This window comes from Symsagittifera roscoffensis, chromosome 5, assembly GCF_963678635.1.
Source record: "Symsagittifera roscoffensis chromosome 5, txSymRosc1.1, whole genome shotgun sequence".
Lineage (NCBI taxonomy): Eukaryota > Metazoa > Xenacoelomorpha > Acoela > Convolutidae > Symsagittifera > Symsagittifera roscoffensis.
In genome coordinates this window covers 49,962,233-49,987,109 of record NC_087066.1, presented here as the reverse complement: position 1 = coordinate 49,987,109, position 24,877 = coordinate 49,962,233, and the positions used below count along the sequence as shown (strand labels likewise).

Below are 24,877 nucleotides of genomic sequence, written 5' to 3'. Positions count from 1 at the left end.
GGCGATAAAAAAAACGATAATAACGAGACGTCTTATCGTGGTAACAGGACACGATAAGACATTTAGCAGAAAGAGATCTCACGAAAGGAGACTTCAGTGGAACATCCGGACCGGAACAGTACCCTCCCGTGCCGCGAAATTGAGGAGAGAACGACGTTATTTCCAGAGAAGCACGGAATGGGAGACCCGGTGCCCGGAGACTGATATATGCTGAGAGACTGTGATAAACGCATATTTTTAGCTACTTTATTGCCCTGAACATTTGAGTTAACTCCAGTATTTTTTGGTAATTTGGAGTATGAGTAGCTAGACAGAGGAAAGGGTCAATCCATCTCCAATGGATTTAGTTTATAACTGTCGCTAAAAACAGTAAAATAGGATACTCCATCCGTGTTTTCAATGGTACTCATGTAGTCTGGGGATCCAAGACCCAGCTATGTGAGTATCTCCGCATGCAAACGGAAGCTGATCAAAAGTTGTTTAACTGATGGCCTAAAAATAGTAAATTTTGTTTAGCCCTAAACAGACCAATAAATTAACTGGCTAGGACGAGACTGAAAAACGGGTAAAATTTAAGTAGCATACGCCGGCCAGTCGTTAGTAGGTGCTTTTTCTACGCTCCGTCATTATGTAGTATTTGGGCGAATGTTACAGTATGATTGCTTGATCAATTGTAAGGCTGCTCGGCGCCAGGGCGCGGCCGGCCCCAGCACTGAAATTTTTTTAGAGCAAGCTTTGTAAGAACCTAAGCATAGCACTGAGGAACCCAGTGCAGGCAGCTTTTAAAAACATAGAATCTCCCGGGCAGTACAGATTGCGAACGTCGCTTGCGTATTCGGAACAATTAATGACAAAATAACTTTCGACGAAATTTTTTATTTGTAACAATTGTATATTATATTTTCTCGTGTCGAGTTGCGTGTTCTTAATGAAGAAAAGTACCCCGTATCGATTTTAATTGAAAAGGAATTCAACACTTGTCATCTTCTTTTATCATTATCACTTCCATATCTAGAAAAATTCAAGGATTTTGACTGGAATATGTGATGAAGGGACTCCTGACTGTAACCTCGGTTACTATGATACTTTTGACATTGTAAGGCTCGTATTTAAGGCTTTACCTATGATGCCAGCTCCATATCTTTTGCTGCATCATTTGAAAAGCGCTTGGCGCAGATTCGAGAACGCGAGACTCCTAATCTGAAGCTATCAGGTTTAATTCCGACACAGCACAATTTTTACTGATATTAGGCGTATTTGTGCTCTCCTAGTGCACTTTATAGAGCTGGCTTTTGTCTTTTTCTCTAGTGTTTGCGCAGCGAAGCTTGCCACTGTGTTTGAGTTTGTTCGGAAAAACTTGTGTAATTGACTTCGCAAAAATTTAAATTTCCAACCCTGAAGTGGGGTGCTGTCCGGGTACTCCCAAGAATTGCAAATCTTGCCTCTAAATATGATTGCGCAAGTTCTTTTAGTTCCCGAGATTTGAAGTTTTTTAAAAAAGATTTTTGAAATGTTGAATAAAAACGTATAGTTTAAAAACTTCACGAACTGTGAGTTTCCCAACCCAATAGTGAGATGATATCAGGGTACTCTCAAAGTTTGGAAATTTTCTCCTTAAATGTGATTTTTTCAATTATTTTAGTTTCTGCGGTATGAAGTTTCTTGTAATTTTCTCAAAAATATAAATACCAACCCTATATTGGGGATGCTTTAAGTTTTTCTCAACGTTCGCAAATCTTGTCCCGAATTTTGACTAGTCAAACCATTTTAGTTTCTACTGATATGACGTTTCTTAAGAGTTTTTTTTCATAAATTTAGTTTCAAAATTTGAATGTCCCAACCCCAAATTTGAAGCGTTTCAAGATACTCTCAAGTGTTGTTTATCTGAAATTGAAATTTTGTTCCTCAAATACTTCAAGTTATCGAGATTTGACCTTTTTTTCATGATTTTTGAATTTAAAGACATAACAAAAATTGAAGTGCTCAACCCTATAGTTGCGTGCTGCCAGAGTATTCCGAAGGGTTCCAGATCTTGTCTCCAATTATGACTGCTCAGATGTTTTTTGAGATATGATGTTTTATTTTAAAAAAAACGTATGTTTATTGTTCCGAATTTGTGCTCGGGTGGGTTTTTTTCTTCAGACAAATTTCGACTTTTTAACTAGCCATTTTGGACGAAGTTTTTTTATATCATTGAAAAGGTATTGTTGTCCTGAGCTCAAATTTGAAAAGAAATTTTACCTGTGATCATTTTTTGTACAGTTACGGGGGTTTAAAAATTGCCTTGTTGGCCAATTTGGGACAATTAACGCGCGATTTATTGCGCGCTATTAACGCGTAACCGGAGAATTAATTAGTCTTAGAAATTGCTCCCAATTGGTTGAAAGAAGCTTATTTGCCCAAATTGATTTGTTACAATTAGCGAAATCTATCCTTTTGTACTTTATTTGGCGTGTGGGGGGATGATTTTCATTAAAAAATTTCAAATTTTAGACAAAAAGTTGTTGATTTTGCTTTATTTCATTTATTTTTTTAAATGTTATTATTGCTCCATAAACCTTATACGAGCTTCGCCCTGATACGAGCAGTCTTGTTAATGTTGTAAAAATACCTCAAAGTTTTGAACTGTTGACCTTTTGATGCCAGAATGTTTCCAAGACTTCTAATTGCGACCTTCAATAATGACTGCTCATGTTTTGATAGTTTCCGAGATATGAAGTCTTTTCACGATTTTTGAAAAAAAAAATTGAAAAACCTCAAAATTATACATTTTGTCAACTTTTTAATGTGGCTATATCGCAGTTCTCTCAGGAGCTGCAGATTCTGCTCAGAAATTGTTTTAGTTTTTGGCAATGCGATTATTTTTCGTATTATTTCAAAATTTTTCTCATGTTCTTTGAATTATTTATCCTAGATTAAATGATTGATGGCAGAAACTGATATACAGCTGGTGAAACCAAATAACTGAGCCAAAAAGAGTCCTAAATAGGAAATTACTGATTTTACATAAAGAATCTTCGTTTTTGAAATTTTCTTAATTTTTTTTTGTTTCAAAGTTATTAAATAAAAGTTTGTTAAATCACCGCCTATTTTTGCGGTTGCCTGAAATTTCTAATAATATTTTTCGTTATTTTTCTAATATGTAAGCAATTTTCACATTCGGTGTTCTGTTTGAAGCACCAGAGGTGCAAGCTATACACTAGTTTACAAATAAAAATTGAAAAATGTTTTCAAATTTTCTTATTTTATTAATTTTTTTGTAAAACAAACGGCTTGTCATTGACGATAGAGGGCTGTCAGAGCGTTAAGGGCTTTGCCCTGAAATGAGCAATCTTGTTTTGTTTATTTTTGTTTTCTTTTTTTTCGATAAAACGGTTTTGGCTTTGTTAACTTATATTGTGTAATTTTGAGGGTAAAATATTTTTTAAAATAATTTTTCATTCGTGTCAGTTCGGATGGGTGGTAAAAATTTTAAGTTCAATTTTTTTATGACAACTTTTGTTTTCGGCTCAACATGGGTCGACCCAAATTTTGTCAGCTTAGTTGCCGCTTGGTAAATGATTTCCAGTAATTTTAAGGCTGTTTATGAACATCATCCAATACAAACATGAAGTTTTTGCAGATGTTGCTGTTTCGGTTTTTTAGCTTTTTTTAAATTCAAATTTTCAAAAAAAATTGACTTTCGTCTCTTTTTATTCACAAACTAACGCAATGTATCCTCAGCTTCGCCTCTGAGGATGACTTTGAGAAGATCCTAATGTATTCGATGCTGCAATATTTCGTTGCTGCCTGTTTCTGCTGGTGAGAGAACTTTCCCAATGCCAAATTAAAATTAATTGTACTAAATTTGTCTTTGTTTTTTTTTATTAGGGAACCGCATGGTTGTTGAATAATATTTTTGACTGGTTTTACGCATAAAATGATTTTGTGGGCGAAATTTGCATCTCAGCTCTCGCTGGTGTGAGATAGAAGACTGAATTCAAGCAAAGATATTTGACCTTCGCTAATGGATTTCCCCGGAGACCCCGTGGAATAATGTCTCCAGTCTTTTTAAGATGCCAAAGTAATGGCATCTTCAGTGTTTTTTTCACTTTTCCTTTCATTTTCCTTTGGAATTTTTGTTTTATTCCTAGCTATTCTCAATGTGCTTACCTAGACTACTATACTGCCTTGTGTTTTGCCTGAAGCGGCAGAAAGAGTTTATTCTGTAGCGCATGCTCTAGAATGCACTATATTGTCCTCCATTCAAACTACATTTTGAAGAGTTGATTTTGTTCTCTGCTTAGCTCAGTTGGCGTTACTTTCATAGGCTATATTTGCCAAACGTCGTTCTGAATTAATCATAGGTGCTGCAGTTTAATGTTTGCTTCAGCTGAAATCGAATTTAAACCTTTCAAAATTTCGCTGCTCTGATCAAATTGCTGTGAAATGTATATTTCTTATATCGCATATCAATCATGAACAGCGCAAAGAAAAATTTTGAAAAATCAAAGCAACCCGTGGATTATGAAAAACCGCAAATACAGAGTTTTTTCGAACAAGAATTAACATTCGTTTTATTTTGCGCCCAGGTTTTTATTTTATCATTCCAGGCTTGGATTCTAGGTTATTTTGGATTCTCTTGCGCATGGGGTCTGGGAACAGCTTATCTCATTGCGAAGTACTGGCACAAAATCGTCGATGTTTTTGTCAAGGATCAAGTCGAGTTAGTATGAGAAGCCTGCTGTTTATGCCTAAATACTCACCATTTATTAATATGCAATTTTGACTTTAGCCTTTTATGGTGCCGGAAAATCAATCAAATTGAAAATCCTCGCAACGAGTCAGTTGAATGGGCAAATCTTATAGTCGACAGATGGTTAGCTTTCATACGCTTTAATCAAGAACAAATAGATGTACTTAAGCTAATAGTTGGTTCGGAATTTTTAGGATGCGTTTCTCCGAACCAGAGATTGCCAGCATGCTGAGAGGAGTTTTGAATCCGATTCTGAGAAGCTGCAAACCGGTCTTTTTAGGTACCCTCCCTTCTGGACAGCTTAAGACTGCACCATTTGGGTTATTCTTCACTCATTTCTTTTGCTTAGATTCTCTCCAAATGTCATCTTTTTCTTTGGGCAGTGGAATGCCGCGAATTTCTTCTATAAGTATCTCGGACCTTGCAGTTAATCCGAGCGAAACTCTCGTACTGGAGAAAGTGCGGCAAACGTTGATGCAGAAGGAAGTTTTCGAATTGATCGTGGAGCTCGACTTCGAACATAACTCGCCCGATTTCCTCATCCAAGTTGTGGGAAATCTAAAAACTATTGCTCCCGATCAGTAAGTTTCATTTTTCTGATTTTTTTTTTCGCAAAAAAGCCATCGATATCAATTTTTATTCTTTGAAAAAATATATATATTTTTTTCTGACATAGCTATTCATTTTGATAGAGTACTGAAGACGTACGGCTTGAACCTGACTGTGAATGTGGAGAAGCTGAAGTTTTCGGGTCGCTGTCAAGTTGGAATCACATTTGACCGCAATATTCCGTTTCCTCACGCAAAGCATGCATCCATCATGTTCCTCGATGAACAGTTAGTTGCTAACTTTTTATAGTAGTGGACAGAGTTAACTGATTATTTCGGTGCTGACAAAAACACTGGAATAGGACGGTTGTCTTTATGTTTGCTGTGATCACGTGACTTGGGCGACGGGAAGTAACTAAGATTCAGCTTCATTTAGGTTTTAAAGCTTAATTTTAGGGCCTCAAGGAAAGCTCACAGGGGCCACGTGTGTCATCATAATAAAGCACAATTGGCTGTGACTTCGATTTCCATTTTTTTAAAAGTTGGCTTAGTTGTTGAGTTGGCACGTATTTTTGTTTTTTAGTCTAATAGTTCAGACTGACCATTTCAGGCCACATTTCTAATCTATTTCTTCATTATCCAATTCAGTCCCCTCACACTAACTAACAAACTAACAACAAAAATTCTTGTTAAAAAAACGCATTTTTTAGTTGCCCAAATCGGAAAAAAATCCTTCTGTTTTACTTCTTTACCCCTTCGATCATCTAGGGTATTGTAATCGAGTACTTGCCAGTTTTGCCATAAATAAATTTGATCACAAAAGTGTCAAAACTAGAACTGGTAAAGTTACCCCTGTACTTTATAGGGTTCTTTGGTACCTTATGATGGAAATACTCCATCAGCCATATGTTGAGCATGCTAGCTTCTTAAATACCGTCCTACTAGACATTTGCTTTTTAAGTTGTTTGTAATTTATCAAGTTGGTTGTTCATATTGTCGTAGTGGCATCAAAATGCGTCTTTTGATGAGCGAATAAAGCGTGTGCTTTGGGGAGGAGGGGGATTGAAAAATTTTTGGTTTTTGAATCTTTTGAAGTTTTTTTTCGGCTTCAAGTGATTCTGATCAGGTTATTTTTGACTTTGTTACCAATTAGTAAGTTTTCTAATCCTTATTTCACACTCTTTTGTGCTGGCATGCTTTTTTTCAAAACTAGCTTTCTCTGTTTCACATCTCTGTATATTTTTCGTAAAATTAGAGGTGACCGGAACATTCTCAGCCGGATATTGGATATTATTGTTTTTAAATGTCAATGACGCTACGGAATTCTATTTGCCGTACGATAACGCCCTAAAAGCATGATTTTAATTTTTAAAAATATATTATAAACTGGTAGCTCAATCAGTATAATTTAATGAGTTTATAAGTGGCTTTGGTTTTCGCATGTTCTGTTGCTTCTTGTTTTGCTTGAAGTCTACGGTTATTATCTTTTTGCAGACCTAAAATTTCGATGTCAATCATGACGATGCACACGAATGTAATGGCACTACCGAAGCTGAATGACTGGATAAACACCATCGTTAAAACATCTCTCTCAGACTGTTTGTACCTCTCAATACAAAATTCTTATTTTACTGTTTATGACCGAGTGAAACTAGTGGAACGTTTCAGACCTCTATTACCCTCACAGATTTTACATTCCACTCTATAATGAGCCTGGCGTCGCTAGGAAGAGTGACTATCAACGAGCGGATTCCATTTCTGGTTAGTTTTCGTTATCGTGAACTGAAATTTCCCCTTTAACAACTTTAAGAAATTGACAATGCTTTATTATTACAGAGTTAATTTTGTCTCGGTGCTAATTTAAAGGTGGGCATTGCATTTCTCGAATTGATTTCAAAAAATTGAACATCATTCGATAAATAAATTAGTTGAGGCATTTTTTGAGTTTTTTTTTCTTCAATTTTGAGGCTTTCGTTTCGTTTTCTATCCGGTAGCTCGCAATGATTTTTGTGTGATGTCCTCCAAGTGTTGCGAAGTTCGCTTCGCATGTGTGTTATTTATCGATAACTTGTCTGTCCTCTTCAATAAGTCTGACCTTTTGTCTGGCCTCTTCAATAAGTTAACCAATCAGAATCGAGACAAGGAAGAAATTAATAATTATTTATTTCGTAAATTTGCTTTCTCATCTCGATTCTGATTGGTTATTATGGTATTTGTCTGCTTACTGACGAGTATGAATACGCGGTTGTCTAAATACAGACCGCACTCCCTGTGATTCACAGATCTATCGAAGGCTATCTAGCCTGTAGGAATTGTCAATTTCTAATTGTGCAATCGTTCTGGACAGTTGTTTTACGCTATCATTGCCAGAGCAAGGGGTTCAATATGCGATTGCCTCAGAGTAAATGCCCTTACCTATACGCTAAATGTATCTAGCCTACTGTTTTTTTCCTATGCATTTACTGCCTAAAAGTAAGCATACATAGGTGCACGGGTGGTGTCATATTAAAGCCCTTTAGTCGTGATTCGGATTTCGAAAAAAAGCAAAAAGATTGCCTCAGTGTCGAGAAAAACCGATCGGATTTTTTTTACTATTCAGATCAACTTTGATGAACACATTTGTTTTTATACTAACTTTGATTTTCAGCCTCATTTTGGTTTCGTTTTGATTGTTAATTAACCTTAGATAACTAGTTTTTAAGTTTTTAACGCCCACCGCCCCAGGGATACTGTTTTTCTAAGGATACCTATCAGGAACCGGCTATCCTTATATAATAACGCATTAAATTCTGGTTTGTTAATTGTTGTTTATACTAGCGAGTGTAGTGTATTAGTATGGCTCTACTTTTTTGCAAACTAACTCGGAATTAAAATGCACATTTGAAGACATTTTTGCTATAATAACGATCTGTAGCATTGGAAATTTCATAGCATCTGTTTTCTGCTTTATTTGTAGCTAGTATTTCCGGATCTGTAAGTGACCGTGGCACAGTTGAAAGGACGTGAGATTCCTAATCTACTGTTCGGAGGTTCAACGCCGCACTTAGCTCTAGTTTTATTTATAATTGGTGCAATTGTTGCTGCATGACATTGGCAATTGGTTAGCATTTATAGCCGCCTTATTGGTGGATACCGTTAGCAAAGTTTCAAGAGCCCGTGGCATAGGCCTAATCTCAAGGTCGCGCAAATTGGAATCCGAAAAAGTAAAAGCTTATTAATTCGAGGCTTATATCTACTTCTGTATTTCCTTCTGTAGAGCTGGTTTTTGTTCTTTTCCCGCCAGTGTTTGCGAAGAGCAGCTTCGCCCCTATGTAAATTAGTAATTTTGTCAAAAATGCTCACTTGTTAAAGGTTTTTATTTTGCTCCTGCTAAATTTTTTCTGTTTTTTTTTCAAGGTGCTGTCGAAAGTAGCGCAGTTGAAGTCAGGACCGTCGGCTCTTCTAAAGGTCTGCAGTTTTACCTATTTTCTATAAAAACGTAAGTGCTATAAAAGTAAACCACCAATGGGTTAAAACGTGGATTTGATTTGGTTTCAGCTGAAGGTCTTCTGTTCGTTACGATAATGTATGGAGATGTTTCGAACCCTCATTCAGCCAGTTGTAAATCCGATGACCTCATATGGTGCTCAGTCAAGTTAGACTCATCTGCTAGTTTGACCCATCCTAGAGCTGCCAACAAACCCTGGGCCGAAGACGTGGCCTTTCTCGTGTATAATCTGCAGGCTGACAAGGTGGGAGATTTGTTGATTCTCTAAATCACTTCAAATAGTCTTGATTAAATTTATCCGGACAAGACGAATAAGACTTGAAATTTAAAGCGCATTTTTTTCAAATTGGGTTGATTGTAGGCCAAAAAATTTGAAGACAAATTTGTTCAAAATGTCCGCAGATTAATATGATGTAACTTTGATTGACTAAAGAAAGCCAAAACTGATCGTTTTTGGGGTAAAATGCTGGGCCCGAATATCGCAGAGCAATTTAATTTATACACCACATTAATTCTGCTAAAAGTTTAAGCGTTTTGTATTCATTATTTTTCACCTAAGATCATCCCAGTTTGAGAAAAAAGCGTTTTAAATTTCAATTTTTGCTTGTTTTGTCCTGATAGTTGTAACTAGCACTATAACAACAAATCTGTCTATAAGAAATTGTAATCGTTTTTTTGTAGCCTCAGTTTCATTAAGCCCTTCCTATTAGGTCAAAAGCGTGCCTATTCCACCGCCACACGTGTATATTAGTTGGAAATACATAAACTTAAGACCAATTTGTATCGACACAGACATTTTTTTTTTGGAAATCGAATTTTAGCCAATAGGGTTTTATTCTGATACCACCATTGACCATGTGAGGCCTCCTTTGAAGTGCTTGAAGTTTGTCGAAAAGAGCCTACCCTAAACAATGTGTCATAGTTCCGGTTCTCTTCAAATATTCCCCTTTTTTGAACCTAGAAACGATTTGCTAGCTCTATGAAATAATTCAAGGGCTAAGCATTTGTGCAATTTGTATATAGTAACGAATCTCCCTTCTTTAAAGTGTTAGAGATCCATAGCTCCTTCCAGGCACTTTCAGTGTGGCCAGTTTGTTAAATCTGATTGTGAGGGATTAACTGGTGAGGTTTGGTTGTTCTATGATTTTAGCAAATTTGATCAACGTTTGATTGGCTGGGGATATTTCAAAAATGAACTGTTTTGACCTAGGATGTGAACATCGCTCAGCCCAGTAGTAATAAGGTATTCAGTTATTTTTGTGTACTGAACGAATGGAGTGCGGTCTGTATTTAGACAACCGAGTATTCAGACACTGTATTAACCAATCAGAATCGAGACAATGAAGAAATGAATTTGATATTGGTTAATACAGTGTCTGAATACGCGGTTGTCTAAATACTGCTACGTAACTTGAACGAATCATATTTAGAATGAGCGTGAACTAAACGATCACATGATGATTGTAGTGTTTCATAAATTGACCGGCAAAAAACTCTCCTCCGTTCCCTGCCACAGATGAATAGTTTCACCCGCTAGTGTTCGTATTAGTTGCACTTTCCCTATTCAGTTAAACAGTCACGTCTAAATGCAACATGTGAATTGCTATGCCGTGAAGAAAGTCTAATCCAATTATTGTGTGTATCATTTGTGGGCCTTGATGTTTTTTTAGTTCGATAGATTTAGGTAATTTTAATGGTTCTTATCACTGTTTCAGCTGATAGTAGCAGTCAAAAGCAAAAGCATGTTGGGAAAACTCACGCTTGCTGAGTACTCGGTCAACATTGGCAAAATAGGGCTGGAAGACGGGAAAGAAAACCTTATCAAGCCATTCAAACACAAGAGCCAGAAACTGGGTTCCAAAGACATTCCGGACTTGAAGTTCAAACTGACGTATCACAAGCTTGGCTCCTTTTCAATTGTTGACAAAATAAGGAAGATTTCGGCGATGACTGAGAAAATTATAATTGAGGATCCGATTTCCGCACTTTTGACGAGCAGTGACGAAATTGATGGCACAAAAGGTCAAGAGGATGAAAACGGCATTGAAGGAGATAATGCTGAAAAGACAGAAAGAACTATTCCCAGACTGACGAGTGCGAAGTCAGTGTCTGTCGCTGAGCCGATTATGGACTGTAAGTTCGTAGTCAACCAGTTTCAATTTTGATTTTTAGATTCAAATCGGATGCCAATCGTGATGAGCTTTTCATTCAAATCGTGATGAGCAGCTTTTCAATAATTACGCCTGTAATTAGATAGCGGTATTAAATCGAAATATAGATTTTCTTACTTGTCTAAATAACAGATCCATTGAATCGTTTCGATTCTTTAAGAGTCGATAAACGTAGTTCAGACTCTTATATAGGTCGTGATGATGTTTTTTTTGGGAAAAGTTCTGGCTAAAATTTGTTTTTGCGAGGTTTGACTTTTGATTTCAAGTTAAGCGCATTTCCATTGTTGAAAGGAAGGTAAAGTTCACTATGGAACAGCGAAAGTGCAAAGGTCACCATAAACGTGATCGACTTCTAGTTTCGAAAGTGGTGTATAGTTTTCAGATTTCCTGCGGAATAAAAACTACAGTTTTCTCCAATTGGGTTGATTTTATCAAAAAAGTGCCAATCGTTAATTGTTCTCAAAATGAATCTTAAATGCGATTGCGATTGCGACTGCGAGGATTTGTCCAGTGATTCAAGTCCTTTCTCCAGAAATAAGCGTTGTTTTGATTTGTTCCTGACATTTGTAATATTATCAGGACTGATTTTGTACAAATTCCTTTTTTCGGCTTGAAATGTTCCAGCATTTATTGTACGGACTTAGTCGCCTAGTAAAGTTTACGTTATGTTTCATCTTTCTCTTTTTAATTTTCAGCCTCGGGCGTTGTGAGTCTTGTGGTCCACTCTGGGCACAACTTGCCAGCCATGGACCTGAATGGCCTCTCAGATCCATACGTCAACATTTGGTTCAACAACAGCAAAGTAAGTGTTTCACGTACCTTTCAGTCAGGCTGCTTCTCAATTTTTCTCCAAGTATTATTTGCTGATCTTTTTGAATGTACTTTTTAGATCAAACAGAGTCCTTCAATAAAGCGAACGTTGAACCCGATATGGAATTTTCACTGCGACTTCATGGTCGAAGACTACACTACGGTATGGTTCATTTCACTAGACTCGTGGCTTTATAGAAACTTAATATGCTGTCGTCGGTGAACATTATGAATGACCTCGTAGTGTCTGTCTGTCTGTTTAGTCTCCTCTGCTGATCGAAGTGTTCGACTGGGATGGTATGACTACCAAGGATGACTACATTGGGTCTGTTGAACTCAATATTGTGAGTATACATACATATGTGCACTCACTTCCCTGTAATTACTAGGCAATCGATTCTCATGCTCTGTCCACAATGTCTCTCCCCTCTCATTTTCTGTTTGTCAATCAAAGCATCTTGAGTTTCACCAATTAATGCCAAGCACAAAGAAGTATACCAACAATCAATGTTTGTTTTGCGAGTTGGGTCCACTACACGAAAAACCCTACAGCTATCAGTGCTGATAATTTTTTGAACTATTTCAGGGTGAAGTGAGGGAGAGGAAGCGCTTTGACCTCCGAGACGACGCAGGAGCTGTGGGCTCTGTCGGTTTCATCATAGTGTCTCTCATGTTTCATCCATTTCCACAGTTACAGCCAATACGTAAGCAAAGTTATACATACACTCCCAGCTAATTTTTTGAAGAGCAATGCTTCAGAAAACACAAGTTAACACAATGTCGGGGGTTCGAATCCCGCTTCGGTCATGGTCGGAGGGGTCCAATTGTCATCCGCCTCCTCAAGATGTGTCCGATTGCGGCAAAATGGATGACATCTCTCTCCCCCATGAAAATAAGGGCAAAGGTTGAAAAGTGGGATCTGGGCCGGGGGTTAATATTTAAAAAAAAGTAGGGATCACCTTATCTTCCGAGCTAGGAAATAATGGAATACATTTTTGACTTGATTTTTTTTTCATGTCTCTGTTTTCTCATGTGTCTGTTTTTGTTATTAGTGGAGTGTGACAGTGGAAGCGACAAACGAGGCATGAGCAGATCGCGTTCCAGTTCCTCACTCGCTCCCCACACGGCCTCAGTGATCAGCAGACCCAAGGCCCAGACCCTGGACTACAGTCTGGAGAAGCAACTGGGCATAATAGAGGAGGATGATCACGAGGACGTGGAGTTGCAAATAGTGAGGGCAACTGGACTCAAAGCTGCAGACCCAGGAGGTGAGAGACACCATGTCTTAATATGAGTTCAAGTTCAAGTTTTTATGAGGAGTTCAAACAGATCCAGTTCAATTGCGGTCTACTGCAGGAGCGGATCTTGTTAACTATGCCTCACGCTCCTTTTCAAAATGTTTTACGGGAATCCGCTACAATGATGGAAGCTCGTGCGTGCTTAAACGCTGAGTTTGTGGAAGTCAGTGGATTATAAGTGTGTCAGTTCTTTATAGATAGTGTACGGGGTGTAGTAAGAGCTAGAAAAGCTGTGTAATTACGAGTCGCTGAATGTAAAGAAGACTCTTTTAAAGGTTCTGATGATTTGCTTTGTATTAGAATTCGTTCACGCTCAAATTCACTTTTTTGCGGTTTGACTTTTGATTTCGTTTCAAGTTCAGTTCATTTCCGTCGCTGAAAAGAGGGCAATTTCCACCATTGAATTGCAAAAGTGTAAAGGTCACGAAAAACGTGATCGACTTCTAGTTTCGAAAGTAGTTTTTAGTTGTTAAGAGTAGATAAACGTAGTTCAGACTTTATGTAGGCCATGATGATTTTTTTCAGGAAAAGTCTTCAAATGCGCTAATAACAAAAGAAATGCATTAATACTTACAAATGCAAATATGAATACCCGTAGGTTTATATGCATTTTTTGAGTTCAATTCAAGTTCATTTGCTATAAGGTAGGCAAAATGCACTATCCGATTATGAAAGCTGAATTGTCGCATAAAAGGTCACCGATTTCTAGTTTCGAAGTGGAATTTAATTTTTTAGATTTCCCAGTGGAATATATTTTTTTTCCTAATAATCCATTTTTGTCTCAAATTAGATTAATTTGTATAAAAAAAAACGCTCATAATAAATTGTTCCTGAAAATAAAAGAGCTTTAGGGCGATATCTTTTTGGAATTCGAAACTTGAAGTTTTTTTCCAAAAAATTAGTTAATTTTTTTTTCTGTTTTCATTGACTCTTCCAACTGTCTGTTGGCTATGTTTTCAGATTTCCCAACAGAATAAAAAATTTGCCTATCTATCCAATTTTCTCATTTCAATAACTTAGAGTAAGAAACAGTGAATAATCTTATATATTTCTTGGTGATTTTTTTAAGGAAAGTCTTAAAATTTGTTCACGCCAAAATTCGATTTTTCGCGGTTTTACTTATGATTTCTTTTCAAGTTCAATTTAATTCCTTCGTTAAAAGAAACAAACTCCACTGTAGAACACATAAAATATAGAGCTCACGAAAAATTTGATCAACTTCTAACTTCGAAAGTGGATTTAAATTTTCAGATTTCCCAACTGAGTTGATTTCATCAAAAAAATGTCAATCATGAATTCTGCTTAAAGTTCAAAGAGTTTCTTAAGCAAATCATTTTTCACCATTTCGATAAGCAAGGGTATTGGAATTGGGTAGTATACTTTTTTCCGTAAAAAAAGTTAAGGCACAGAATGGTGGTCAAATGAGTCGGTATGGTACATTTCAACCATGCTTAATTTCAGAGATGCTAATTTTTTTTGAAAATTCAAAAAAATACTACCGTAATTTAGGTAGTAAATAGGTGTAGACCGTTACTGGTGTTGAATTGTTTTCAAAGAGTTTTCTTGAAAATGTTGATTTTTTACGGGTTCGTGGTTTTCGGCCTAATTTCCGTGGGTTCATTTCCCGTTTTTTTTATTATGAAATTTATTTCATTTGGTACTTTTTTTTCGGCTTTTTCAATTTTTGAAATTGCACGGGTTTTATTTAAACAAGCGAAGCTTTTGTGTTATTACGAACTCACTTTTTTCCAACCTAAGTCGCAAGTATTAGTGCTCTTTTTCAAAGTGCTCTTTTTTGCAGTATATGCATAAGATCAAAAACCAGCTATTAAGTACAGTAAATGCTAAGGATATTAACTTACACTATTGTTTTACTAGTAATAGTACTTTAGCTTCAAGTCGTTCTGGTTCTGTAGCGTAGAGGTAGGGAAGGATACCAGCAGCAAAATAAGAGGGTTCTAACCTCAGCATGGTCGCATGTTTTCAATGAACTTTTTCGTATACTAGTTAAAATGCGTCCGCTCTATAAAGTGAGGCATGTTAGTTGGTAAATTTCTTTTCAAATTGACTGGTACTGCTAATGCGTCATAATTGGCTTGCGTCACTTAGCAATTATGTAGACTCATTATTGGCGTGCATCACTTAAGAAATTTTGTAGGATCAAAATTTTACTCATTCAGTTTTTTCAGTAGCGTTGTCGGTCATGTTTTTGCTTGGCAAAGTCAGATATTATTACAACAGCGAGAGATCGGGAACAAGTTTTTTCCAGTAAACAAATTCTTACACGTTTTAATTTTTCTTCAATTAGCTTTTTTGTTGAACCTTTACAACCTTCAGGTTCCTTCCCACTTGGCCTCCTGTTAAATCCGTCGCTTTTGTATCGTAGGGTGTGAGTTTCGACTCTCGGCAGGATCTTGTTTTTTTTTTCAGACCTTGTTTGTTATAATGCAATTGAAAAAGGAATTTCAATAAAAATTGAATTCTTGGACTTCCGTTTTGCTGCTTGAATTTCGTCGGCTTAGTTGCCACATCACAAATCTTGTTTGTCCTGTAAGCAACTTTCAATGCAAGTTCAAATATTATTCGTTGTAGGTCCAGGGAGGTTGGCTTGAAACATAAAAAAAAATTCGAAGCAGTTTGTGTTTCGGCTCAACGGGCATCTGCTCCAAGATTGTCGGCTTAGTTGCCACATCACCGATTTTTTTCTTGTGCTGTAAGCAACTTCCTTTTTAGTTGAAAGTGCAAGTGTTGTTCATTTTAGTCTCAGGTTGCATTTTAGTCTCAGGTTCAGTTTAGTCTCAGTGTGTAAGACACTTCCCTATAGAAGCAACTGGCTTATAGTTTTCGTAGTAAAACTGTAACGACTTAGGAAAAGTTGGTTTTTTTGAATTTTGGACCAGTTTTTGGAAACATTTTTTCTTTTCCCTAACTGTCGCTAATTTTGAGGTGAAGAATTCAATTACAAGAATATGAAGTTTAGATCTTCCCTGCATTAGGTTCTCCCGTAAATAAGTGACTAAAACCTTATTTCAGTAGAAAACGCTAAGGGTATGGGTTGAGAACAATTTTCGAAATTTAGTTCATAATTCAATTATCAACAGTCTGTTTTCCGCTCAACAGGTGGTTAACCAGACTTTTTTTGCCTTAGTTTCCGCCGGGTAATCTAAATTTTTCAAGATATCTTTTAGATTTTCCAAAAAATCCTCTTTTCCGGCTCTTCGTCTATTCACTTTTTTGTAGAGCAATATTTTTGTTGTATCGCAAATGTTGCCGAACTTCGCCTCACCTCTGTGTTATACTTGCGATAGCAAGTGAAATGTAATGGGTCCTTTTTTCGTGATTAACTTTCTTCACTGGACTCTTCGGGACTAATTTCCTCGAAGCCTCTTTTGGCAACTAAGTCACCTCAAGGGACATACTTTGTGCATGCTAGCATTTTGAAAATCTTTCCTATTTGAAATTTGTTTTTATGATTGTTGTAATTTTTCCAACTCGATTTGTTGAAGTCCTTTTTTTTCTTTTCGTTTTTTTCCGGTATTATAGTTTCCACCCTGAATTATATACGGCCTCATATTGCGACGTTCGAAGTGCAAAAAAAAGTTTTTGGTGGTGTAAATGTGTGTTTTGAGGATGAATGGGACTTAATTACGTCTTTTTTTCATTTTCCTTATTTTTTCAAATTTTTTGCGTTTTTAAAATTTTTTCTCATTTTCCGTCGTGTTATTCGGCCCATATTATGATGGGTCAGTGGCCTCATATTGTTTCGTTCAACGAGTGAATAAATTTTAAGTTTTTTGACGGCGAAGGGAACTTTTTCGGCTCATAGGGTTTCTGCTAAGGTATCTTCGACTTAGTTATGCTTAGTTGTTTTTTTTTGTCCGATGTGAATTTTACATTCTATTGACGTTTTTCATCTGAACAGATATAATTGTCGTTTTTGAATTTTTGTTTTCATTTTTTTTCAATGTAACGGCGTTCTTTTGTACCACAAATGGAACGAAGCTTCGCTTCGCCTCTGTGGCATAATTTGTTCTTGAAATTTAGAGAGGTTCAATTTGATATATTGTTTTTTAGAAATTGACAAGTGTCAAAATGTTTCTTTTTCAGTTTTGAGTCCATTTTTCTGTTTGCTATGTTGGTTATTTGTCGATTTAATAGCATGTTCTACCCGCTTTATTAAAGTGCTTTCATTTTTCACTGGTATTTTTTAGCAGAGGGTGTGGTAACTAATTAAGAAAACTAGGCTATATGGCGCAATTGCGAAGGCGTATTCTAGAGGTGGTTTCGAATCGTGTAGTCATTTTTCCTGACTTATTTTGTTGTTCGTTTGCCCCTCGAAAAAAATTAAGTGCGGACCTAATTTAGTGCTGATGTAATTTAAGGCACAAGCGACCCGTTCTGTGTGATCACAGTTGACGGAAACCAACAAAAATTTAAGACGGAGGTCATCTACAAAACATTGGATCCCATCTGGAATGAGAAACTCATCATTCCCTACCCCTACAAGATCATAGAGGTCAAGGTCATGGACAAAGACACTCTGAGAGATGATTTTTTGGGAAGAGCTATTTTTCTGACCAAAGACACAGACGGCGCCAACTTGGTCCACAAGGTCATGGCCCTATGTGAAGACGTAAGTTTTCTTTCTTTTTTCCATTTAAATCTGTTGCTTAAGGCAAAGCAACCATTCGCTCTTTTGTTTTCCATTAGAATTTGGCTCAGTTACAATGAGTCGTTGACATCATATTAGAATTTTAAGAATCTATCGTTCGAATTGGAGTAAAGCTCAAACAGTCGATATTGAATAGTTTAAGGGGTTGACGTAATCATTTAACCCTAAAGATTTCTGGGTGGTTGTTTATTTTAAGTTATCTAAATTTAACTTTGCGTTTACTTATCACAAAACTGGTTTTGAGAAATGCGACCTTATGAGCTACAAAAGAATTTGTGCTAGGTAACGTCATAAAAGACAAATGGGTCGCGGCGTGTAATTAAATAGTCAATATTTGTTCATTCTGTTTCATCAAATAGACGACAGATTCGAACTCTCGAATTGTTTTGAAGGTATTTGGGCTGATGATGTCACAACAAAGGTATTTGGTTCAAAGGAAGGAAGCTCTTTTTTATTGACAATTCTTGAACTCATAGTTTGAGCTGAATGAACAGTAATTCGAAGATGAATTTCAGCTCTTTGTCTGTCAAATTCCAAAATCTGGGCATTGGTGAGTTTTCTGATGTCTCGACCAGAAACGTAGCAACAAGCATTCAACCTTAACAGTATACAGGTCCAGCAGTATACAAATGGCTGAGAAAATACATGCTGAGAATTTGAATAACAGTAAAAAACCAATAAGCCGACTGTTGGTTTAAGGGTGACGGTGTAAGCGCTTGCCGCTCGAAAACGTGTGTCAATTTTCGTATAGAGTTGGTGCGGTCGGTCACAATTTATGCTGTTTGAACAGACTATCAGTTTTATGCTGCAGGATAGATTTGTTGTAAAAAATATAAGCAATTAGATCGCTCACCGCCTTTATCAGGTTGTCGAAAGCAGTCCTGCCAGGCAGTGTTTTTTCAATATTTAATCGAGAAATTTTTTCCGGGAAAAATTGAATTGTCAGATTTTTTTGTCTGCTTAAGTTTTCTGGGCTTAATTGCCACATCACGGATTTGGATTTCTCTTGTGCGGCTAAATTTATATCTAAGTATTGTTCATGCATTCCTTTAATTTGAAGTTTTTCTAACCCTGACTTTTTTCTATTGTTTTTTAGCTTAAAAGCATTGTTTGGCCTAAATTGTTTCGACTAATATTTTATCGAGCTAATCAAATTACTTTTGTGTCGTTTGAAGGGCAAAAATTGATTGTTGTTTTTATAAATAAACGGTTGTGGCTTTAAAGTTAGTTCTGAAATGGGATCAACCGTACAATCTTTCCTTCCCCAAATCGATTTAGGGGGGGGGATATGGATTTTTCACAAGCTAACTTTGAGTTCAGCCTAGATTCGTTCAAAATTAACCGTGTTGCTTAAAAAAATTGAATTAAAACATTAGCTTGTGTAATTAAAAGCATACAAATGCAATCCCGAATAAAAAAGATACAAACCAATTTTATTTGCGCGTTTGTATGAAATGCTTATTTTATACAGAATTATTTTTCAAAATTAATACATGCTTGGGGAGGGCTTTCTACGGTGCGTTTTTTAGGGAAGGGGGAGATTGTGCGGTTGATCCCTGAAATTTAGTAGCTCAACATTTTAAAGAGTCGATGAACGTAGTTCAGACTCTTATATAGGTCACGATTATTTTTTTTTCAGAAAAAGTCTTAAAAACTGTTCAGGCTCAAATGTACTCTTTAGCGGTTTTTGACTTCTTATTTCTTTTTAACTTTTTATTGATTTCCTGTTTTGTTTCTTGGTCCCTTCTTCAACAAAACAACGTTCGAAGTCCTCTTTAATAGTTCTTGAGTATTTTGCTGTTTTTATCCTATACTTATTGTATCGCAAGTGGTGCGAAGCTCAGCTTTGCCTCTGCGTAGAAACTTTTCAAAAAACGTTCGCTTCGTTTTTCTATGCTGTACTTATGATCTATCACAAATGTTTCGCAGCTCCGCGTCGCCATTGTAAACACTGATTCAGTTTCAGATTTCTATTTAATGCAGTGTTTAGTTGGGGCAGTACAACAGGGCCGAAAACAAATAGTTCAACAGTGCCGAAAATGAAAACTTTGTTCAACAGTGCCGAGAATTTGGAACAAGTTTCAACGAATTTTAAATAATTTTATTAAGTGCGGCAATCAAAAATTCAACGGAGATCGTTTACAATTTTAAGTGATACATATCGTTTTGGCGCCTAGATAATTGTTTATTTTGCAGTTGTAGACATTTTGGCGCCGAAATTGGAGTGATTTTTTTTGTTAATTAGCGTCAGTAATTTACCGCTCTTTAGAGAATGCGTTTAAATCATTCTGAAATTTTCCCGCCTTTTCCGGCACTGTTGTACTCCGGCACTGTTGGAACGCCCCATTTAGTTCAATAGTTGTGCTTCTTTTACAAGAATGGGGCTACACTTGTTGTTCCGACTTTCGAATAAAACTCGGTGTGGTTTTATGCTCGGTGTGGTTTTTTTTATTCCGTCAATTATCACCGATCGAAATGATAATTTTCAGCAAAAGTTGTTATACCCCATTCAAGATATCGACTGACTTCTTGAGTTCAAATGTAAAAAGATAATTCACCTCCGATAGTTTTATTTAAGTTCTGGGGGTTTGAAAATTGCCAAATTTGCCATGTTCTGGGCTAAATTATGCGCGCTTTGAAGAGTTTATTCATAATGTTGAGAGCGTAACGCGACTTATTTATGCGTGGCGAATTATCCCGCACAACAAAATCGTTCCAAATTGAATTTAGGCTAGCTAATTGGTCGTATTAGTTTCGTACGACTCAAAATCTTACACATTGAAATTGTCCAAAATGCATACAGGTTTTCAGTATTTTCTTTTCACAAAAACTAATCGATATAAAATAAGGGACAGTCGGAACATTCAGGGCTTTGCCCTGATATACGAGCAGTCTTGTTCAAACTTAAAATTGTTATTTTTTCAGAATCCAGAATACGAATATGAAATGGAATTGCGTGACAAAGATTCACAAGGGTCACTATTCATCCGAATGCATCAGGTAAGGGAAAATTTTACCACTCTTTCAACGCTCCATTACTTAAAAGTTGGCGATAATACGAGGAAAAATGTCACTTCGTCGGTTGATTTTCCGGAAGTCTCAACGTTTTTTTGGATTTTGTATTAATTTCTAGTGAAGTTCGGAGCTCAAATTAAGCTCTTTTGACAAATGAAAAATGAAATGGCATGAAATCTTAAAGTCGGTTGCTGTTGTAAAAACATTTGATTCATTTTGGGAAAAGACAGTTCTTTGGGAAAAGACTTCTTCTTCTAGGCGACCTCAATTTATAGACCCCATTAAGTTATAAACCCCTCTCATATTTCATAAATCACATAATTTAAGTCCCAATGAACTTAGTAAAGACTCTTACGTAGGTCGTATTGATTTTTTCGTTTTTTTTAGGAAAGTCTTTAAATGCTCTAAGAAGTACAGAACTGCTTTTATACATCTACATGCTCCTATGAATTCACTTATGTATGTTTGACTTATGGAATTAAATTCAATTTCATATGCATTTTTATTTGCAAAAAAGGCTAACTTCGCTTCCCAACTACGAAAGTGCAAATGCGCGAAAAAACGTAAACTACCTGTTTTTTTTTTAATTTTAGAATTCTTCAGCGGAATAAAAGTTTTACTTATTAATCCAGTATTCACAATTTCAGTGTAGAATTCCAAGCGGAATAAAAGTGTTACTTATTAATCCAGTATTCACAATTTCAGTGTAGAATTCCAAGCGGAATAAAAGTGTTACTTATTAATCCAGTGTTTCGTTGAGTTAATTGACACTTTCAACTGTGCTTTGGTTATATTTTTTGTTACTGGACTGAGTACCTTAGATGAGATGGAAGAGTATTGAAAGAACCAACAGCAGATATAATGCTGAAAGTTGGTGCTTGTGTCCAGTAATGTCCATTTAAAAAAATAAAAATTGGTTTAAATTAAAATGTTCAAGAAAATGTTTTTAGCAGTTTGTCTGCCATTTTTGGGCACTTTTCGCAATTTTCAAAAAATAAGTCGAAAGCAATTTTTTGGGCATATCTATTTGCAGCAAAATCTTATCAATTATATCGTGAAAACTTAGTTTGCTTGCCTTTTCGGCGGAACTGTTAAAAATGAAATGAATTTACATTACTAAGCTGTGTAGTTTGGCGTCGGATCAAATATTGCCCGAGCAATTTAATTTTTTTTCAATTTAAATTGTTCGATTCAAATTAAAATTTTTCATTCAAATTGAGTGGGCTCATAATTTCACATTTTTAATAAATTGAAATTTAATTGAAAATTTAAATGAATTTATTTTTTTTTCAAAATGGTTATCACTGCTTGTGCCCCATTCCTTGGCTTGAGACAACATCATTGCCAAGTTTAATATATTTTTAATTCGATTCAATCGTGTCATCGTAAGGGTCTCAAACTATAGGATTACTTCAGAATCTTTTGATGTAGAACACTAGCCATGGACGGGACAAGGTAATTTTTTCTCTATAGCCCGACGACTAGTCAAATCCAGGCAATTGTATTTGAACGGCCATTTGCAGTTTCTCAAGGGTTGAAAAATATTATGAAATCAATATTTCAGGAAAAATATATCAAATATAAGTTTTGTTTGGTAGCTTGCAATCAAAGAATTGACCGCTTATGGAAAAGCCGCTTTTCGCCGCTTCCGCTTTTTTCGAAGCCGCTTTTCGCTTTTACCGCTTTTCTAAATTTCAGATCTCCGCTTTTTAAGAAAACAAGCAAGGAAATATTAATTGAATTAAATCAATTAGTTTTTAAGTACAGAAGTTTCTCGAGAATTTTTGCGCCCAAGCGACTACGGTTTTTTGAAAGAATGTTTCCACTGGCAGAAAAAAAAATCTTTCGACAGTACCCGTGTCAGGGCTCACAGAAAGTGCGTTGAAAACGAAGTTCTGTATGCTTTCTGGATAATTTGACCAAAAATGAAGTGAGTTGTTGATTTTGACAATTGGCGAGAATAAGTAACTCGTCAAGCGCTCTGCAACATTTTTATGTGTGAATAATCGCTTTTCTGAAAATGAGTCGCGCTTTTCTGCCTCTTTTACAAAAATCATTCCCCTTTCGCTTATTTCAACTGGTTTACCGTTTTTTTCCGGCCGCTTCCGCTTAAAGCGGTCAATTCACTGCTTGCAATGCCATGTTTGTGAGGTATCTTAAAAGGTGCGAAGCCCTGCTTCGCCTATGTATTCAAATTTATTCTTGGTGGCCTGGTATGTTTTGTATCGAACTGTTGTGTATGGGATTGTTTTGTGTATGCACTGATTTTTCTTTGCTAAACGATTAAATGAAAATGATAAATTGCTTAAATTATAGATGTAACCATGCATAGTTTTCGAGCAGCAAAAAAAAAGATTTTTAATGAGTAAGTTGCCAGTTTATTTAGTTTTAGGAAGTTATATATCTGATGTTTTTTAGGTCGAAGAAACTGCTAGACAAAGTCTTCGTTCAAGGCAAAGAAAAGAAAGCGAAGGTAAGCTTTCCGTCAACAATAAGAACGTGTAATTAGAACTGAATTTTTCATTCCTAATTTTGATCCTAGTTTTTATTTGTATTCCACATTTTGTATGTTTATTTTCATCCTACAAGAAACTTGCTGATATCGTAGTCAGGGTTCATAGTTTCTTATTAATGGCAAACGTCATTTAAAGATGAAGATTTTGGATTGGCAAATTCCTTTCGAATTTAATTGAAGAAGATCTTTTGTAAATGTGTTTGCAAAAGTTTGTAGCAACAAGAATGTTCTAGAAATAGAAGCCATGAAAGTACACAACATATCACCAATGGCAGTGGTGCCTCCTCCTTCCAAAAAGTCAGGCGCCAAGAAAGCTAAGAAACTTCTGAAACAAGTCAGCCGTAAGTCCCTACAACCAAGCTCAATGTATGCCATCTTGCCATTTGAGTTAACATAAAGAAAACAACTTTCCTATTTCAATGGCCAATAAGATCTGCTCAATATGAAGGCACTCATTTGAACTTGACCGAATGTGGCGTTATAATGTGCAAAGATGAGTTTTATTAAAATGCAAGTTTTATTAATATGCCGTCTGAAAATGCATAAATTTTAGGGGACCAAAACAACTAACTTATTGGTGTTATGATAATAATTGGGGACTGATTTTATTGCAGCTTTGTGAAAACATCTGCTCTGTTGATTGTAAGTGTCGCATAACTGTTCCTCAACTCTAATACCAACTTGAAATCAATTCACAGATAGTTACATTTTCATGTATTTGTCGGTTCTAGCTTTACTTCGAACACATTCAAGGTTTAATTTTCACATTTTAGTTGATTTTCGCTTTAGTCTGGACCCATTATGGAGCTATTTTCTTGCTGAAGGGCAAGGAGATCTACTTGGAAATAAATCAGTATATTTAGAATGTCAATTGCGTAATGAATTTCAACTAAATGTAAAAGCTGAATTTCAAAGAAAAGTATAAACGAACTTGGAGTTTGTAACTTGCCTAGCAAATATTTACCAGTTCCGTTAGTGGACATTTTTCTTAAATGGTCTTGTAGAAATGTCATTTAATCCGCTGAGATCTTAGCTTCCAGGAATTGAATCGAATCATAGCGCAAAACCGTCCAAATTGCGGACTGAAATTGTTTGATAGATTTTTGTCCGAATTAAATATCTCTGAATAAGTTAATAAACTATTTATAAATGAAGTGATGGAATTGTTCTTTATTTCAGCATAATTGCTTGTGGACTCTGGGCTACCCTAAAAGGGTGTAAAACGAAGAACAGAAAAAAATACTCGCCAGATGAAGAAATAGATCCTATACTACAATCAGCATTTTGTCAAAATTCAATTAGTTATGGTTTATATTGATGCCCATGATTATTTCTTTCCAATTCAAACATATGATATATTGAACCAACTTTTTTTTCCTGTTTCTCTGGTGAATTTAACCATCAGTGTTTTCAATAGAAACAACGTTATCTTCAATTCTACATCAAATTTACGAAATGTACATTTTCGAAAACAGATAGCAAAATACAATGGTCTATTTTTCCTCCATATTTAGGATCATTATAACCCAATTCCGTAATACGACAATTAGCATTAAAAGACAACTCGCAATATGCTTACCGCCGATGCCGCGCCAATGTGTTGCGAGCTCGTCAACAGAGGGTTGG

General features: G+C 36.1%; 1 protein-coding gene across 5 annotated transcripts; it reads left to right on the top strand.

The window, feature by feature from the left end:
* The first annotated feature begins 3,191 nt into the window (after positions 1–3,191).
* On the top strand, positions 3,192–24,614 carry LOC134845668 (uncharacterized). Of its 5 annotated transcripts, XM_063862702.1 has the most exons (22): positions 3,194–4,705; positions 4,775–4,858; positions 4,930–5,015; positions 5,085–5,316; positions 5,428–5,571; positions 6,778–6,881; positions 6,952–7,044; positions 8,680–8,730; positions 8,821–9,014; positions 9,981–10,013; positions 10,486–10,903; positions 11,637–11,743; positions 11,831–11,914; positions 12,015–12,095; positions 12,338–12,455; positions 12,804–13,019; positions 17,432–17,682; positions 20,647–20,721; positions 23,155–23,209; positions 23,485–23,592; positions 23,866–23,893; positions 24,431–24,614. In XM_063862702.1, the coding sequence occupies exons 1-21, from the start codon at positions 4,458–4,460 to the stop codon at positions 23,871–23,873; spliced, it is 2,790 nt and encodes a 929-aa protein (XP_063718772.1). In that variant the 5' UTR covers positions 3,194–4,457; the 3' UTR covers positions 23,874–23,893; positions 24,431–24,614. The 5 variants fall into 5 exon arrangements, with proteins under 5 accessions (XP_063718774.1, XP_063718770.1, XP_063718772.1 ...); XM_063862704.1 differs by lacking the exon at positions 23,485–23,592 and having other exon boundaries at positions 3,192–4,705; XM_063862703.1 differs by lacking the exon at positions 23,866–23,893 and having other exon boundaries at positions 3,195–4,705.
* Positions 24,615–24,877: the final 263 nt, after the last annotated feature.